General features: G+C 41.8%; 1 protein-coding gene across 6 annotated transcripts in view; it reads right to left on the bottom strand.

Moving 5' to 3' along the window:
- The window catches only part of cenpf (centromere protein F), a 133,920-nt gene that overhangs the window by 48,413 nt on the left and 66,959 nt on the right, over positions 1 to 18,548 (bottom strand). For all 6 annotated transcript variants that reach the window (XM_072509026.1, XM_072509042.1, XM_072509051.1 and 3 more), the window contains exons 12-15: positions 10,245 to 14,146; positions 6,706 to 9,006; positions 2,841 to 2,993; positions 285 to 422 (exon numbers count right to left, since the gene is read on the bottom strand). In XM_072509026.1, the coding sequence (XP_072365127.1) occupies positions 285 to 422; positions 2,841 to 2,993; positions 6,706 to 9,006; positions 10,245 to 14,146 (6,494 nt within the window). The remainder of the gene's footprint in view (positions 1 to 284; positions 423 to 2,840; positions 2,994 to 6,705; positions 9,007 to 10,244; positions 14,147 to 18,548) is intronic.

Below are 18,548 nucleotides of genomic sequence, written 5' to 3'. Positions count from 1 at the left end.
ACCTGGAGGAAACGCACAAAGACACAGGGAGAAGGTGAAATTTTCAGTCACCAGAGGTCGAAATCAAACCCGGGTCCCCAGTTCTGTGAGGCAGCAGTGCTATCCACTGTGCCATCGTGCCGCCCTGTTTGGTTGGGCTATCATATAATCTTACTTTGGACATAATGGACACATGCAAAATGCAAGGGTTTCAGAATTTATGAACATAAAAGCTATTCCTAACAATGGTCAGTTATCAAGAGGAGTATGTTGCATGTAGAAAGAGGCAAAATGCCCAGATTTACCTTGCTGGCAGCATCTTTTAAGGCAACATTTAGTTCTTCTTTTGCAGCCTTCAGATTGTTGATTTCCATGTCTTGTGCAGTAACCTGGTGTTCCATTTCAGCCATTTTCTCTTTGTACGATTCTACTTGAATTTCATGCTGACAAAGTAAATACAGTATTTAGAATTGGTAAGGAAATATTCATCAACATTCTTCGGTAAATATGTACAAGGACTCGAACATAACTGATGTTGGAAAAAGTGAAAAAAATAAAAATTACGAGTGAACAGGTATTTATCCAATAAAATCTCAACAAAGGTCATTGAATGATTTACACCAGCAGTGTAATTTTGATAACGTACCATAAATATTTATATTCTCACTTAAGTCACTTCAAATTGACATGTAAGAATATTCTCTTTCTTTGGGCCTTGGTTTTAAAATACCTTTTTGTTCCTTCCATCTCATTCTCACCAACCTGGAGCCTAAATATGTTCCTGGAGAGCTCAGAATTCACATAATAATCTTATAATCTTTATTAGTGTCACAAGTAGACTTACATTAACACTACAACGATGTTACTGTGAAAATCCCCTAGTCGCCACACTGCGGCGCCTGTTCAGGTACACCAACAGAGAATTCAGAACGTCCAATTCACCTAACAAGCATGTCTTTCGGGACTTGTGGGAAGAAACCGGAGGAAACCCATGCAGACACAGGGAGAATGTGCAGACTCTGCACACAGTAAGAAGTCTTACAACACCAGGTTAAAGTCCAACAGGTTTGTTTTGAATCACTAGCTTTCAGAGCACTGCTCCTTCGTCAGGTGAATGAAAAGGTAGGTTCCAGAAACATATACATACAGACAAAGTCTCTTTCGATATTTGATGATTGCACTTGTTTTGTTTGTGGTACAACCTCGTTGCTATGTTGCACCTGTCACCTTCCTATGTATATAGTTTAGCCTCATGTACATGTTGTAGATATTGCACACACATATTCAGCTGCACTCAGTCCACACAAATATTTATTACCATATAGGCACATATTCTTGTGAAAAGGGGGGATGTCATGATATTCATATAAACAAATGGTGCAATCACACACACACACACACACTGATGGACAGATCAACGGACAAACAGATCAACACACACGCAACATCACAGCCAATCACCAGTGAGAGCACACGCACTATAAAACAGGGAACACCACAGTTCCCGCTCATTCCAGCAGGAGATAGCTCAGAGCACAGAGCTCACAGCGTGCCACTCAGACATACACCATGTGCTGAGTGCCTCTCTAAGATAGTGCTAGGGCTGGGTCCACAGGTTAACGGGTGAAGTACGAACCACAGCCAGAGGTTAACAGTTGTTGTTATCAAGAATAATAAAACTGAGTTGTACCATCTACAACCGTGTTGGTTCGTTTGTATAGCGGAACACCCAACACGACAAAGGTGACCCAGAAAAATTCAACAAGACCCTGAGGCAGAACATTTAGTCCCTGCTGACGCCTGTAATGGACGCAGATGGGTGCTAAAAATAATACAGTTGGCTGGTGTGCCAGTTCATTGGTTCCAATCCATGCCTGGGCTATTTTCCCAACGGTGGAATGGATGGGGTAATTGATCAAGCTATTTAATGTCAATTAGAGCCTTGCTGGATTTTCCAGTTGTCCTAGCTCTGGATGAATCTTTTATCAACCCTGTTGAATCTCGCAAGATTCAAGGAGCGCGGGGCGCATCGCACTAACGAACGAAATCTCACAAGACGTTGCAATCTGGATCCCACCCAGATTTGCATATTTAAGTGAGCAGATAGCTTCACTTAAATATATGTTTATGCCAGAGTCTCCCAAGGCCAGGCATAATGGCACTGGGGGGGGGGGGGGGCGTCGAGGGTCTCGGGTCCCCCAGGTGATCGGAGGCCCTGGGGTGCTCGAGTTGCAGCTGGGGGTTCCGGCGGCCGTGGATTATTTAAAAATTGCTACCCAATCTCTTCCTGCACTGATAAGCTGAGTTCAGCTCGTCAGTGCAGGAAATGAAAGTGCGGCTTCATTGGGACTTTCCTCGCTGAGGCCCAAAAGTGTCCCGTTTAATACCAGGATCGTTCTTGGCGCTGTAGGCTTCGAGAAACACCCCGCTAAATGCGACAAAAATGCCCCCCCCCCCCCCCCCCCCGCCCGCGCTAAGTCACGTCCGATGTGACACAGTTGGGAAGAGGAGAAAATACTTGAAAGAAAAAATATATTCTTCTTCTTAGATTAAAGACCATGGGCATAGCTAGTTTTTATTACCCTAAAAATATGGCCTGGCTAGCTTGTACAAAAATATTGCTTTTGTACTTTCCAAAATCTATTCCTGCAAGCAAATACTTAGTCTTATAGCAGTACATTTTGGAAGCATTTATTTCTTGTGAACAAAGTTTTATTTGCTGCTCAGTATTTTTGTAGGTTAATACTGTCGCAGCTGCACTAAAAATATATCTAGACTTTACATTTTTTTGTTGATTAAAATACAGGGGAAACATTGATTTTTGGCAAATGGCCAATGGGTGGAATTTTTTGATACTGAACCTTAAAGTTCTTGGTCTGATTGCTGAACTCTTCCAGTTGTGCTGAAATCAAGTTCTTCTCTGCATCAAATTCCTGCTGCATTTTCAGCATCTTTTCATTGATTATGCATAAATCATCCTGGAGTTTATGGTTATTCTCTGTAAGATCCTTTACCTAAAAGATATTATGGTTGTTTAAATTAAACGTTATAGCATTTTGAAGAAGTTTATCTATCACCCAGTTTTCATTATACATTTAATCTGACTATACAAAAGATTAACTTGGAAGAGGTAACTTGCATGAGTATCAAAATAGTTATTTTAAGGCACTAGACAACAGCATGGGCTTTGCAGCCAGCAGCAAAATACTCGCTGCTGACATTGAAGAAATCTGCCCACAAAGATTTGATGATTTGCCAATTGTATTTCTCCAGTCTCAATATTACTGTGAGCCTAGCGCCATGCCAAGGGATCTCCAGGCATCCAGCTATACAGATCTTAACTGTACAAAATAAACAGCCAATTACACTGAAGAATTCTCAGATAACAAACTAGGAAGTACAATGCACTGATTATCCTCATCTTTATATAGATTTTACAGAAACTAAATCAAGAGTACTTCATGCACATTATAAGCTGAAAAATCATAAACAAACTCAAGAATATTTTAAAGTATCGGATTTCATTATGGAAAAAATTGGCAATATTTAAATATTAAATTAATTTTCATGGGGCAAATAGATAGTTAAACACCAGGAATGAGTTAGTACGCTGTTAAAAAGTTACACTTCATTAACAAGGCCTAATTTATTCAAGGATTTTTAACAGCACATTACACTGGAAAATGGGAAATTCTCATCAGTTCAGTTATTCGCAGATTGCTGTTTGCTAGCAGTTCAATCAACTGGCAGCAGCTTTTGTATTTTTGCATTTCACTGCAATATCGGGGCATTACTGTTCCCATTCTAGAAATCAGTAACCAAAATACTTGTTTCGCTAATTCATCCGATTTAAACCCTACCTCGAAGCTGCAAATTCTGGTATTGGTTGGTGAGGCCTCACCGGGGATATTGCATACAGTTTTGGTCCCTTGCTTAAGAAAGGATACGATATTTTGGAGGCAGTCCAAATGAGGCTAATTCCTGGAAGGAGAGGGTTGTCCTATCAAGAAAGACTAAATAGCCTGGATCTGTATTCCTAGGCTTTTATAAGAATGAGGGGTGACCTTATTCAATTATACAAGATTCTGAGAGGGATTGACAGGGTAGATGGTGAGATGTTTTCACTAATGGGAGAGTCCCGAACAAGGGGACATAGCCACAAGATAACGGTCCAGACATTTAAAACTGAGGTGCACAGAAATTTCTTCTCGCAGAGGGCGTTGAATCTCTGGAATCCTCTGCCCCGGAGGATGGTGGATACTGGATCATTAGAAATATTTAAAGTGGAGGTGGATAATTATTTAATAGATTAAGGAATAGAGGGCTATGAGAAAATGGCACATAAAAGAGTTGAGGCCGGCATAGATCAGCCATAATCGTACCGAATTGCGGGGCAGGCCTGAAGGGGTTGGTGGCCTATCTCCTGATTCTATTTCTTATGTTCTAGTGACTGACTCTGGGGAAGATGGCACCCGTACAAGCCAAATGGATTGCATCTGAACAGTGCTGGGGCTGAGTTCCTTGAGGGGCGTTTTGTTGGTGCTGTTGGAAGGACTTTAAACTAACTCGGCAGAGATGTGCGATCCAAGAGAGATTATTGAGAGAGGAATATTAGGGTGCACAAAATACAGGGCGAGAAAGGTAGCACTAGTATAGAGAAAGTTGATAGGTGGAGTCAGAGTAAGGGAGAAAGTAAGTAAATTTAAAATCAGGGTTACTGTGCAAATATGTGAATGCATGGAAAATGGTAAATAAGATTGGTGAGTTACATGTGCACATTGCCAGATGGAAATATGATGTTGTGACAATCAGAGAGACCTGGTCCAATGATGCACAGGACTGGCTGTTAAATGTTCCTGAGTATAAGGTTTCAGTAAAGACAGGGAAGGAAGAAAAGGAGGAGGGGTGCCAATATTGGTTAAGGAGAATTTTGCAATGCTAGACAAAGAGGATGTTCCAAAGGGTTGAAGGACAGAATCAATTTGGCAGAGCTAAAGAACAAAAAAGGTGCATTGTAAACTGCAAGGCTAGTACGCAACTTCAAAAGGACAGACAAGTTTGAGTAGGCAGATAAAGTTTGATGTGGGGAAGTGATGCATTTTGATAGGGTGAACATAGGGACAGATAATACAAAATAGGGACAGATAATACAAAATAAAGAGTGTGCAGAAGAAGAAGAACCTGGGTGTATATTTGCATAGATCATTGAACGTGCCAAGACAGCTGGGTTTGGAAGGTGCTTACTAAGGAACCTTGGTGACCGCAGTACATCTTGTCAATGGTACACACGGCTGCCACTGTTCGTCGGTAGTGGAGGATTTGAATGTTTGTGGAAGGGTAATCAAGCGGACTGCTTTGTCCTGGATGGTGTCGAGCTTCTTGAGTGTTGTTGGCACTGTACTCATCCAGGCAAGTGGAGAGTATTCCATTACCTCCTGACTTGTAGATGGTGAACAGGCTTGGGGGGGGGGCGTCAGGAAGTAAGGTACTCGCCATAGGATTCCTAATCTTTGACCTGCCCTGGTAGCCCTGTGTATAGTTCTGGGAACCACACTATGGGAAGGATGTGAACAAATTGGAGAGTGCAGAAGAATTTTACAAGAATGGTTCCAGGAATTAAAAAAACTTCAGTTCTGAGGATAGATTGAAGACGTTGGGATTGTTCTTGGAGAGAAAAAGCATAAGAGAAGATTTGATAGAGATGTTCAAAATCATGAGGGAGCTGCACAGAGTAGATAGGGAGAAACGGTTCCCGTTCACAAAAGAATCGAGAACGAGAGAGCAGATTTAACGTGATTTGCAAAAAGGAGTATGATGTGAGAAGATACCTTTTCATACAGCAAGTGGTCCGGGTTTGGAATGCATTGCCTGGAGTTATGCTGGAGAAAGATTCAATCGAGGCATTCAAGAGGACATTAGACGATCATTTAAATAGAAACAATGTGCAAGGGTACCGGGAAATGGCAGGAGAATGGCATGAAGTCATAATGCTCATTTGGAGAGCCAGTGCAGGTACACTGGGCCCAATGGCATCCTTCTGCACTGTAGCAATTCTATGATTCCTGTTCAATTGAGAAATCTACAGGATTTCCTTTCACAGCAATTAAAAACAGAGAAGTAGACTTTGAGGTAGTTCAGAGAAGGTTCACTCAACCAATTCCTGGGATGGAGGAGTTAGCTTATGAGGAAAGGTTGAATGGCTTAGATCAGTACCAATTAGAGTTTAAAAGGAGAGGTGAACTTATTGAAACATACCGAGAGGATGTTTCCCCTGTTGGGGGTGTGTGGAGCTAGGGGGGCACAGTTTAAAAATTAGCGACTCCCTTTTAAGACTGAGAGGTGGAAATATTTTTTTCCTCAACAGAGGGCCGTTCGTCTGTGGAATTCTCTTCCTAGAGAGCAGGCTGAGTCACGGAATATATTCAAAGCTGAGTTAGACAGGTTTTTGATCAACAAGAGAGTCAGGGCTCATGTGGGGTGGGGGCAGGCAGGAAAGTGGAGTTGAGGCTACAATCAGTTCAATCATGGTCTTATTCAATAGTGGAGTCAGCTCAAGGGCCAAATGGTCTACTCCTAATTCTTGTGTGCTTGTGACTTGTGTATAGATTCATTCAAAAGGATTTTGAAGTTATTGTGGAAGAGTATTAAATGTGGAAATGCTATATGATTAACAGAAAAAATCATCTAAACCAAAGAGCTAATCAAGTATTTTTGGTAAAATTATACCTGACTAAGAAGTTCCGAAGCTTGCAACTGAGAAACCTGTAGTTCATTTTGTAGTAGTTTCTCTGACTTTTCCTTAGTCTCTTGCATGACCCGATGCTTAGCTGACAGATCTTGTGCTGCTTGCTGAGATTCAGCTGCTGCTGTCTGCAAGTTCTCTCTTTCTCTCTTTAAATTCTCCACCTCGATTTGCAAGGTACACAAATCCTTGGAATCCTTTTGCTTCAACTGCTCCAGATCTGCAATTTGTTGCTGATGTTTCTCTTTCTCTTCTATGTGCTTGTTCACCTGCTGTTGAATTACTTGAAGATCTTTACTTAGTATTGTACTTGCAGATTGTAGTTCCACATTTAATCTATCAGTTTCATGAATTTGGTTGGATAGCCGGATTTTTTCACATTCTAAATTTGAGTTTTGATTGAGGTTATTTTTCTCATTTTCTTTCAATTTTTCCACCTCTTTGTGGCACATTTTTACTTGTTCATTTAAATGGCTAATTTGAGACTGCAGCTCATTAACAGAACTTTCATAGATTTCTGTCATATTGAGTTTTTCCTTTTCAGATGCTTCGAATTTCCCTGATAAATTTGAGCAATGTTTTTCTAGCTTTTCCTGGCTTTGTTGCAATTGTTTCTCCAAAGATTGTTTCTCCGAAAGGAGGGAATTAAGGTCCAGAGTCAATAGCTCCAATTTTTCAGTAATTGTTTCCTTCTCTTCCTTTAGTGTCTCAACCTGCTCCTTTGCAGTTTCAGCTTGCAATATTATTTGCTCCATATTTTCTTCCGAGGTCTGCAGCTCCCGTTCAAGTGCCTCAATTCTGTCTTGAAGGGAGTCTGCTTTTCGTTCACCGATTTTGAGTTTTTCAGCCATATGTCGACTTTTATTTTGATCTGCTTCAATACGCACTTTAAGTTTCTCAATGGCAGGCCGCATTTCAGCTACTTCTGTCTCGGTGGAGTTTAATCTTGCCGCAATTTCACCTTTCTGCAACTTAGAGGACTCCAAGGATTGGAGTAGTTTCAACTTTTCAAGTTCTACTGTATTAAGTTTGTTTTGCATGGCTTCAGTCTGCTCCACCATGGATAGGTTTTCCTTCTTCAACTGATTCAATTGCTGCTGCATTTCCTCCCTTCCTTCTATGTCCAACATAGAATTCTTCTCCAAATATTGGACTTCCTGGATCATATCTTCTTTTTCCTTTGAAACATTTTTCATTTGTTCAGCAACAGCTTGTAGCTTATTGGTTAGTTTCTTTACTTCAGCTTCAAGCCCCCAAATTGTACTGGAATTATAGATTTTCTCTGCTTCAAGCTCTTGAACTTTTACCTCTCGCCTTTTACTGGTTTGTTCCAACTCATTATTTGTCTTAGCTAAAGTGCTAAGTTCCAGAATAACCCCATTATTTTCTGCTTCAAGCTCAGTCAACTTTTCCACCTGAACAGAAATGGTCCTTTGACTTGATTCGAGTTCTTTTCCTAAAGACTGCTTTCTGGTCTGCAATTCATCCAAGTCAACTTCCATTTCAAGGATATGTTTTTCTAAGTTAGTTTTATCAGATTTAGTTCGCTTCAGTTCATTTTCTAATTCAAGGACTTGCTCATTTCTGTCTTTTTTATCCACCTCCAGGCTCTCCAACGCCTTGGTCACATCAGACAATTTAACTTTATCCACATTCAGCTGTAACGTCATATTAATGAGTTCTTCCTCCAAATATTTTACTTTGTCAGAAAGATTCTGATTTTCAAGAGCAGAGGACTTCAACTCATTACATAGATGCTGCTTCTCCTCTTCAAACAAAAGCATTTTCTTTTCTAACTCAGTGTAAGCAGCAGCTTTGAAAAACAGTTCATTTTGATGGCTATCTAGCTTGGAACGCAAATTCTCCATTTCGCTGAGTAGCGCTTCAGTTACTTTCTTAATTTCTTCATCTGGAAGGAGATGTAGAATTTGTCCAGACTCCTGTTCAAACTGTAACTGCGAACCAATGGGGATTTCACAGGTTGATTGACATTCCACTGGAACACTAATTACTTCATCAGCTAAGTGGATCTGTTCAACTACTTGCTCTTTTTTAATGTTAATTTCATTCAATTCATCATCAATGTCCTTGCTGACATTCTCAGCATTACCAAAATGTATGGTGCAGTATCCAGGGCTTTTGCTTGTTGTGCCAGACTGCAAACTAGCTTTCTGCTCCCTTTGTACTTTACTGTCAGGGGCCACATTCAGAATGTTAACCAATTCCAACTGACCAGTGGTCAAAGTCAACTCTCTTTGTTGTTTCTTTGAATCAGTACGCTTTAACTGAAAAACAAAAATAGTTGTAATTAAAACATCAATCTTTGTAAACCAAAGAAGACAAGTAATTTTAAATATGTATGGCCAAACCTGATCTAATGAAACAGCAACATTTAAATAAGTAAAACAGAAAATTATTACATTAAAAATACATTGCTAGATTATTCCTAGCATCCAAGCATTTCTCACATTTTATTAAAAAGGGGGTTCCAAGTATGTTGTAGATGTTCTAGATCAGTGACAGGTACTATTGAAATATAATTTTGTTCTTTCTGGAAATATGCATGCTGGTGGTATTTTTGATTCCAGTATAGCATATCACAGAATTTACAGTGCTGAAGGAGGCCATTCGGACCATTGAGTCTGCACCGGCTCTTGGAAAGAGCACCCTACCCAAACCCACACCTCCACCCTATCCTCATTACCCAGTTACCCCACCCAACACTAAGGGCAATTTTGGACACTAAGGACAATTTAGCACGGCCAATCCACCTAACCTGCACATCTTTGGACTGTGGGAGGAAACCGGAGCACCCGGAGGAAACCCACGCACACACGGGGAGAACATGCCGACTCCGCACAGACAGTGACCCAAGCCGGGAATCTAACCTGGGACCCTGGAGCTGTGAAGCAATTGTGCTAACCACAATGCTACAGTGCTGCCCACATGTTGATAAAAATGTCCAAATTGCTCAAAAAAAATTCAAAACCCACGGTTATGTTTTTAAATTAGTTAAGTACATATATTATAACGTTTGAATCTCAGTTGAAGCATTTTTCAATATTACAAGTGTAGGGCAAGTTGAAAATATTTACTCATGCTATTATTCCATAACTTGCCAAAACAAAACAAGTATTCCATTGAATTTCAGCTCTCCTGATGGCTCATTGGTTACATACACATTCTGTATTGTACAGAAGATCGATCACAGGCTCCAATGCCTTCTATGTAATTTCATATTGAGCAACAGAGAGCACCACAAATGGATTGAGTTAACTGGTATTGCCTGCAAGGGGAAAGCTATGATTGCTATTTCTGAACACCATTTTATAGTCACTGCTGGAAGGAAATACTTGTTTGATGATGCTGATTATGGATAAAACCAGGCACAGCTGTGATTTCCTCCATGAACCAAAACAAATGATTTACATGAGTTATAGCATATACTTAAGTTAACTATAGCATTTACTATCCTCATTTGAACACATACTGCATAGTTAAAATATTTATTTTTATTAGTCACCTTGCGTGGGGTACTCTCTTCAGAAAGGTAGCTAGCATACAGCAATGACTGAGTACTGAGATCCAGAGATTGAAGCTGGATCCTCGCATCTTCTAACTCTGCAGATATTAATTCGGTCTGCTGTTTCTGTGCCACCAACTTGTTTTCCATCTCAGTTGTTCGATTGGTTAACTTCAGCTGCCATTCCTCAATTTCAAATGAATGCTGTTGTTTCAGAGATTCAAGTTCTTGTCTTGTTGCGGCTAAGGTTTGATGCAATTTCCAGGTTTGATCTACAGAATCTTGCTGTTTCTGAAGTTCTTTGAGCAATGTAGTGGACTGCTCCGAAGTCACATGACAATCTTCCAGTTCCACAGTTCTCAGCTTCAGGTGAGTGTCCTTAACAGGCATGGTAGTCTGGTCATTTACAGTCAAGTTAGTTGAATTCTCTTTTAGCTGCTGCTGGAGTAAAATTACTTCATCACCTTTTTCCTGAATTACATTCTCCAGCTGCTCTAAGTGCTCTTTCTGTGCTGACATATGAATCTGTGCATTGTCTAGTGATGATTCAAGTACTCTCAATTGAGATTGCAGTGTTTCTTTTTCAGTCTTTGTTCCGGATAAAGCAGATTGTGTTTCAATCAAGTTACTCTGTAATAACGACAATTCTGCCTTTAATTCTTCCACTACATAGTTACTTTTATCAATGGTGTTCAAAAGGCTTCTCTTTTCACCTGATGGTTCATTCTCAACAACGTTGTCAGCCATCGCTTTCTCTTCTGGAATGTTTTGGTGTCTAGTTTCTTGGGACACAATCATTTCTTTTACAGCTGTGTATTCTTGAGCACCTAAATCAATAACTTTGTGTGTGAAATCTACTTTACTCAACAATGATGCCTTTTCAGTTTCCAAAGTTGCAATTAGAGACTGTAACTCAGACACCATTGAATTGAGACGAGCTTCTTGTTCTTTACATTTTTCAATTTCACTCGTCAGGTCCTCAATAGTTTTCTTCTGCAGAGCTATCTGTTCCATCAAATATTCTTCACGATTTTTGCTTTCAATGAAATGCAAGTGCATAGATGATAATTCGGACTGCACTTTACTCAAGTCCTTTTGTACAAGTGTTCTTTGCTCCTCACTCTGTTGCAGAGTATTCTCCATATTGCTCAAAGTAATTTGCATTTGTGTTTTTAACTCTTGATGTCGCGCTTCCATTTGAGATTCAATATCGCCATTACGACACATTAAGTCACTTATCTGTATTTCAGACTGAAACAGCTTTTCTTGAAGCTGTTTTATATCTTTTTCTTTCAGCTGACATTGCTTCTCTGCATTCTGGCTTTTAGCAAGCTGGATTTCCAAGGAATCAAGATCCTCTTTTTGTTTTTTAAATTCACTCTTCAACTCTTCAATAGTTTGCTTCTGCAGAGTTATTTGTTCCCGTAACAATTCTTCACTGTCCTTGCTTACACTAAATTTTAAATCCATAGCTTCCATCTCTGCCCGCACTGCACGTAATTCTTTCTGTAGAAGAGTCCGATTCTCCTCACAATGCTGAAACTTACTCTCCACATTGCTATTCTCAGTTTGCAGATGCTCTAGTTGGGAAATATAAGATTCCAAAGAGGCTTCTTTATCTTCAAGATCCATCTGGAGAAGCTGGAGTTGAGCTTGAAACTTTTGAAGTTCAGTTTCTTTTGTTATTACTGTATCTTTCAATTGGTCTGAAGTAAGAGTTTTCTCTGCAATTAACTTACTATTTTTTATATTTTCAGACTGCGCTATAATCAAATCGTTTTCTAGATTTTCTAATTTTGTTGCAAACATAGTTTCGTTTTCAACTTGCTTTTTTATCAGATCTGTCAATTGTTCTTTTTCCTGAAGGAGTTCATTGTGCTCTTCTAGGATTTTATTTTGCCTAGCACAAGATTCAGAAAGTTCCTTTTTTAAATTATCAATTTCGTCCATCTTCTTTAGCTGTGTCTGCAGTCCCTTCATTTCTTCAATCATTGTTTTAATCTTTTCTTCATAGCCTACAATTTTGGCATTATATTCAGTAGAACACACAACATGGTTTCTTTCCAGCTCCTCAACTTCTGTAATTTTCTTCATTAACTCCTGTGATCTCTCATGTAACTGCTTTTCCAAGAAATCTTTATTTTCTTCCAAAGCAATACATTTTTCACCAAGATGTTTTAGTTCTTCTTCTAATGCAGCATGCTGATATATTAATCCATCTTCCTTAATGACCTTTTCATTTATCTTATCTGATAATTGCTTCATAGCATTTTCTTTGTCTGCTACGGTTTTTTCCAACAATCTTTGTTTTACAGTTAGTTCTTCATGCAGAGTTTTTAGCTCTTTAAGTGTGTTCTCTTTGGTAGCAGCGTCTTCTTCATATTTTTTAGTCTGTTCTTGCAACGTTGCTTCACTTTTCACTACATCAGCAAAACTAGAATTTATTTTGTTCAATTCCACATTTTCCTGCATCACAGTGTTGATGGAGCTTTTCAGTTCTTCATTTTCCTCAACAAGCTGTCCGAGTTCTTTTTCCTTCAAACTAATTAACTCTTCTTTTTCCTGAATGCACTTCTCAAACTGAAGACAAACTTCCAGCTTTGCTTCTAACTCTTTGTTGGTTATCTGCAAACATTTCAGATTATTCGTATTGGTCTCAAGTTCTTGTGCAATATTTTGAATATATTTATCTTTCTCATTTATGGTTTCCTGTAATGCTTCAGCATGTTGTATTTTCAGCTGGTGAATTTTTTGCTCCACATCGGCTTGCAAGATCTGATATTTCTTTTCTGTCTCCTCATTTTTTTCTTCCAATTCTTCTCGCAGTTTTAATAGGGTTTCATACTTACTCTCCATCTCAGATCGTTGCTGTTTTTCAAGCTTGATAGAGGACTCTTGAGAAGCAATCTGCTCCTTGAAGCTAGAAATGTCATGCTGGTAATTTTCTAGTGTTGACTTTATATTTTCAATTTCAAGGTTGTCAAGTAAGCTTTTTTCATACTCTTGCATAAAATGATTTTTCTCTGCGTCAACCTTGGCAAGCTGCTCTTTGAGATTATTTGTGGTCTGCAAAATTTGGTCCTTCAAATTCAAAATTTCAGTTTCCTTCAGTTCAATAAAGCAATCTTTTGATTTCGCCAGAGTACTGATATTTTCATAATCAGCACATAACATACCTTGAGATTCTTCTAATTTCACAACTTTGTTGGTTTCTTCTTGCAAGTTTTTCTCCAGTTCAGCTTTATGTGCTGTTAGCTGAGAAATGCTCAAGTGTAGGTTTTCTACTTCCTTTCCATGTTTTTGTTCCTCTTGCCTTGCTTTTTTCATGAATTCTTCAAAGGCCTGCTTTTGTGTATCTAACTCAGCTGTTTTATTGTCCAGCGTATTCTTAAGATTATCAGTCTGGCTTTGCAAATTCTCCTTTTCATCTTCAAGAGATTTAAGCTTTTCAGATTGCTGTTCACTCTTGCACTGATAAATCTCTAGATTCTGTTCTTGTTGTTGATTTTTGTTCACAGAAACTTCAAGACTTTGTTGCAGTTCTTTAATTTTGTTTTCCATTACCTCCTTTTCACATTGAAAATCATTTACAATATGCATATTCTGCACCTTCCACTGTGTCAAGGAACTACTTTCCTCCTTTAGTGCTTGAAATGCCTTTTCTCTTAATTGCATATTTTTCTGCAGTTCTTCAATTTCATTTTCCATTGTACCAACTTGAACATTCAGCTGCTCGGAATTTCTTTCTTTCTCTTTTACATCCTTAAAAGCAGAGGCAAGTTCCATTTTCAGATGTGAAATTTGTTGTTCAAGTTTCTCCGTATTTATATGCATCGACTTGTTCTGTTCATCTAGTTTTTCTCGTAGGTTTTTTATCTCGGCTTCCTGAATATTGTTGTTATCTAAAAAAGGTGAAAGGTATATAGAAATCAATTTCATTAGTAAATCAAAACTCACGGTAAAAATAGGAGGTCACATGGCAATAGAGTTAATTAATATTCAAAATGCTATGTTTAGAGAGGGATGTTTTCTCGGTATGCTCTGGGGAAGAAGTTGTAAATACGCTCTTTCCATACTGTTTTACAATTTTCTTATATGTGCTGTATGTACTACCCTAAGGAAATCAAACCCATTACAAATTGATAAAATTGTGTTTTTTTAATGGATCCAGAGTAGCTACTACAATGCACTCACCTTGGGAATTTGAGAGTGGTGACTGAGAAAATGCTAAGTGTTGAAAGTTTGATCAACTTCTGAAATCTAGTCAAGTATGCAATTAACAAGTTTCTTTCAATGTTAGTCAGTGGTAATCAATCTGCCTGCTCGTGGCAGCTGCAGTTAATTCGGCGGCTAGTTAGAACTGGTTACCTGGTCAGCAAGAGGTGATTCAGGTCTATGGCCTCCATTTGTTAACAAAGCCCTCCTGCATTTATCCCGGCCAGTATCCAGAGTGCTGCTTCTACAGAAGTTGGGAATTTGACGAGGGAAGGAAAAAGTGCTGTTCTGGCTTTTTATAAGTCATTCTGAGAAAGGGAGCAAGGGACAGTGAGAATTGAAGCTTAGAAGCACTAATGACGTGAGAGGTTAGGTGATTGGTTAATAAGTTTTATGGGTTTTTTTCTCCAAACTGTTAGGAGTCTTACAACACCAGGTTAAAGTCCAACCCGAATCACTAGCTTTTGGAACACTGCTCCTTCCTCAGGTGAATGAAGCGGTGGGTTCCAGAAACACATATATATAGTCAAAGATGCAATACGATCCATTGAATGCGAGTCTTTGCAGGTGATTAAGTCTACAGGTCCAGACGGAGCAACTGGAGAGAGGGATAATCACAGGTTAAAGAGGTGTGAATGGTCTCAAGCCAGGACAGTTGGTAGGATTTTGCAAGCACAGGTCAGATGGTGGGGGATGAATGTAATGCGACATGAATCCCAGGTCCCAGTTGAGGCCGTATTCATGTGTGTGGAACTTGGCTATAAGTTTCTGCTTGGCGATTCTGCGTTGTCACTCGTCCTCAAGGCCGCCTTGGAGGACGCTTACCTGTAGATCAGATGCTGAATGCCCTTGACTGCTGAAGTGTTCCCCGACTGGAAGGGAACATTCCTGCCTGGGGCTAAAACATAGGACTTATGGGCAGGAAAGGCTGCCAGGTTCCCCTGGACATGATGGCTTGCATCCTAGGCTCTTAAAAGAAGTTGCAGCAGAAATAGAACATACAGTGCAGAAGGAGGCCATTCAGCCCATCGAGTCAGCACCCTTAAGCCCTTACTTCCACCCTATCCCCGTAACCCAATAACCCCTCCTAACCTTTTTGGTCACGAAAGGCAATTTATCATGGCCAATCAACCTAACCTGCATGTCTTTGGACTGTGGGAGGAAACCGGAGCACTCAGAGGAAACCAACATAGACACGGGGAGAATATGCAAACTCCACACAGTCACCCAAGGTCGAAATTGAAAGCGGGTCCTGGCACTGTGAGGCAGCAGTGCTAACCGCTGATGATGAATACAGCCATTCTGCTACAAATTGGATCATAACATTTTAAAATAAGACATCACGGGCAGGATTCTCCCAGCCCTGGGCTGGGCCGGAGAATCCCCGCAACCGGGCCACGCCGCCCCGACACAGCACGCCCTATTGGTGCCGGCGTGGTTGGCGCAGCGCAGGTCGCACTACGCGACCGGCCCGCCCTACGTGACCGGCCCGCCAATTCTCTGGCTGTGGAAAAAAAAACGAATCCCGCCGGTGCCTTTCTAACCTGCTCTCAGCGGCGGGAACACGGCGTGGAAGGGTTGGGGGGCAGCCTGTGGGGGATTGGCACTCCGATGTGGCCTGGCCTGCGATCGGGGCCCACCGATCGGCGGGCCGGCCTCTCTGGCTGGGGGCCTCCTTTCCTACGCGCCAACCCCTGTAGCCCTTTGCCATGTTGCGTCGGCGCCGGCGTGTTGAAGGAGGCCACTGCGCATGTGCGGATCCCGCGACGCACAGTTCGCGCCGGGATCGGCAGCTGGAGCGGCGCAAACTGCTCCAGCGCCGTGCTGGCCGCTGTAGGGGCCTGAATTAGCCCTGGCAGCGGCCCGTTCATGCCGTCGTAAAACGCGATCGTGTATACGACGGCATGGACACTCTGCCGCGGTTTTGGAGAATCCCGCCCCCAGAGTTTCTTGTTTTTAATCATACAAAGTTACGTTGACTTAGGGCCATCTCACCTCAGCTTTCCATCATGGCATCATGATATACACTTGTTTTGAAAGTTCATCAGTCCCAATTATAATACATTGGAAAATATTTAAATTATAACAATTATTTTGAGCTCCATTTTGTACTCTTTTAATTATCAATGGACCAAAGAAGTGGCACTTATCCTTGCCGATCACTCTCAAAATAGCAAGCAAGATTTTAAATTCTGGCATTGGTAGAATTTATTTCTACCTGTAGCCGAAGTATTTTATTTAAGGTAGAAAAAACTGTCCGAGAAACAATTTAAAAACAAAATTCTATGGGCACAATTCTACCCCCAAAATTTCTAAGTTAATTTGTGGCAGGTTTTCCAGGGAGTTTCCCGCCGGCTCTGCCGACGAGTTCCCCATCGCCATTCAATGACACTTAGTCGCTTTTTTGGCCCTGGGGAGTTTCTCCCCAGTTAAGCCCACACTTAGAGATCGGGCCGACATTTTGAAATGGTGCCCTGATCTCGAAGTGAGGTTGTGGGTCCCCCACAACCCCCCCACCCATGGGCAATGACACCCACCACACACATGGACACTACCCCACACTCCCCAAGTGCGGATACCACTGGGGCCCCAACCCCCCTTACATCACCCCCTCCCTTCCAGAACCCCCACCCATCACCCCTCCAATCCCCGAGGCCCCTTCTTACCTGGCCTGCACCCACCCTTCAAACACTCCACTCCACCCTCATTTCATGGGCATGGCCCCCCTTGGGCTCTGACACCTGGCAGTGCTACCCCGGCACTCGGGCACCCTTGCACTGCCACCCTGGCACCCAGGCAGTGTTCCAGTGACTTGGCAGTGTCACCCAGGTACTTTGGCAGTGCCAAAGTGCCAGCTGGGCAGTGCCAAGGAGCGCACGTTCCAGGCGGAGGGCCAGGAAGCTACCCTGCACTTACCCTGACCACCCAGCTTGGGTCATCTCCGATGGCCCGGGAGACGCCCTGGGTGTCATTCCTCCTGGTCCATGTATGTATGGACCAGCACGTAGCGGCGCCAGGCTGCAGCCTCCCTAGGGATCAGAGAATCGACGGAGGCCAGTGGATCCCGGGCATGTAGGTCGTAAGTAAGTATCATAGAATCATAGAACTTACAGTGCAGAAGGAGGCCATTCGGCCCATCGAGTCTGCACCGGCTCTTGGAAAGAGCACCCCACCCAAGGTCCACACCTCCACCCTATCCCCATAACCCAGTAACCCCACCCAACACTAAGGGCAATTTTGGACACTATGGGCAATTTAGCATGGCCAATCCACCTAACCCGCACATCTTTGGACTGTGGGAGGAAACCGGAGCACCCGGAGGAAACCCACGCACACACGGGGAGGATGTGCAGACTCCGCACAGACAGTGACCCAAGCCGGAATGGAACCTGGGACCTTGGAGCTGTGAAGCATTTGTGCTATCCACAATGCTACCGTGCTGCCCAAAGTAGTAAGACCTACTTCCGCAAGAGTCATTTGGTCCGGCCCATTTTGGGCCGAGTTCCGACTCCGATGTCTCGAGGAAGTTGGGTGAATTCTGCAAGGTATGGAAGATGCCGGGAAGTCCACTGGAGGCCTCCCTTGGGATTCTCTGGCCGCGTTGTGTTCTCGCTTGAGTGCAAAGCGGCAAAAGAATCGCGCCCTATGTTAATGAAACCAATTTTTATAGTTAAGTTGAAAGGGATGAATGGATGGATGAAATATTTAATAGTAAAAAATAAAGTTGTCATAGTCCCAGATGACTAGGTAGGCTGATTCCCCTTTGAGGGGAGAGCTGACTAGTGATATAACCTGAGGATCACCACATCTCAGGTGAGGGGCAAAGTTGAGATGGTGGGCCTTCATGAATAACCTCAGCAGATACGGAAATTGAAGCTGCGCGGTTGGCCTTGCTCTGCATTACAAACTAGCCGCCCAGCCAACTAAGCTAACCCAGTCCCGGTATTAAATATTTAATACAGTTTAAGCAAAGAAGCAACGCAGCTTTGTCAGAATCACCTGAATTTACAGTTTTATTTTCCCTTGCCAGTAGGAAGCTACCATTTCAGATCTGCATATTTAGCGAGGAGCTGCTGCTGACTATGAAGT

The sequence above is a fragment of the Scyliorhinus torazame genome, chromosome 1 (assembly GCF_047496885.1).
Source record: "Scyliorhinus torazame isolate Kashiwa2021f chromosome 1, sScyTor2.1, whole genome shotgun sequence".
NCBI classification, from domain to species: Eukaryota; Metazoa; Chordata; class Chondrichthyes; order Carcharhiniformes; family Scyliorhinidae; genus Scyliorhinus; species Scyliorhinus torazame.
Note: the sequence above shows the minus strand (reverse complement) of the source record. Positions and strands in the feature narration are given on the sequence as shown.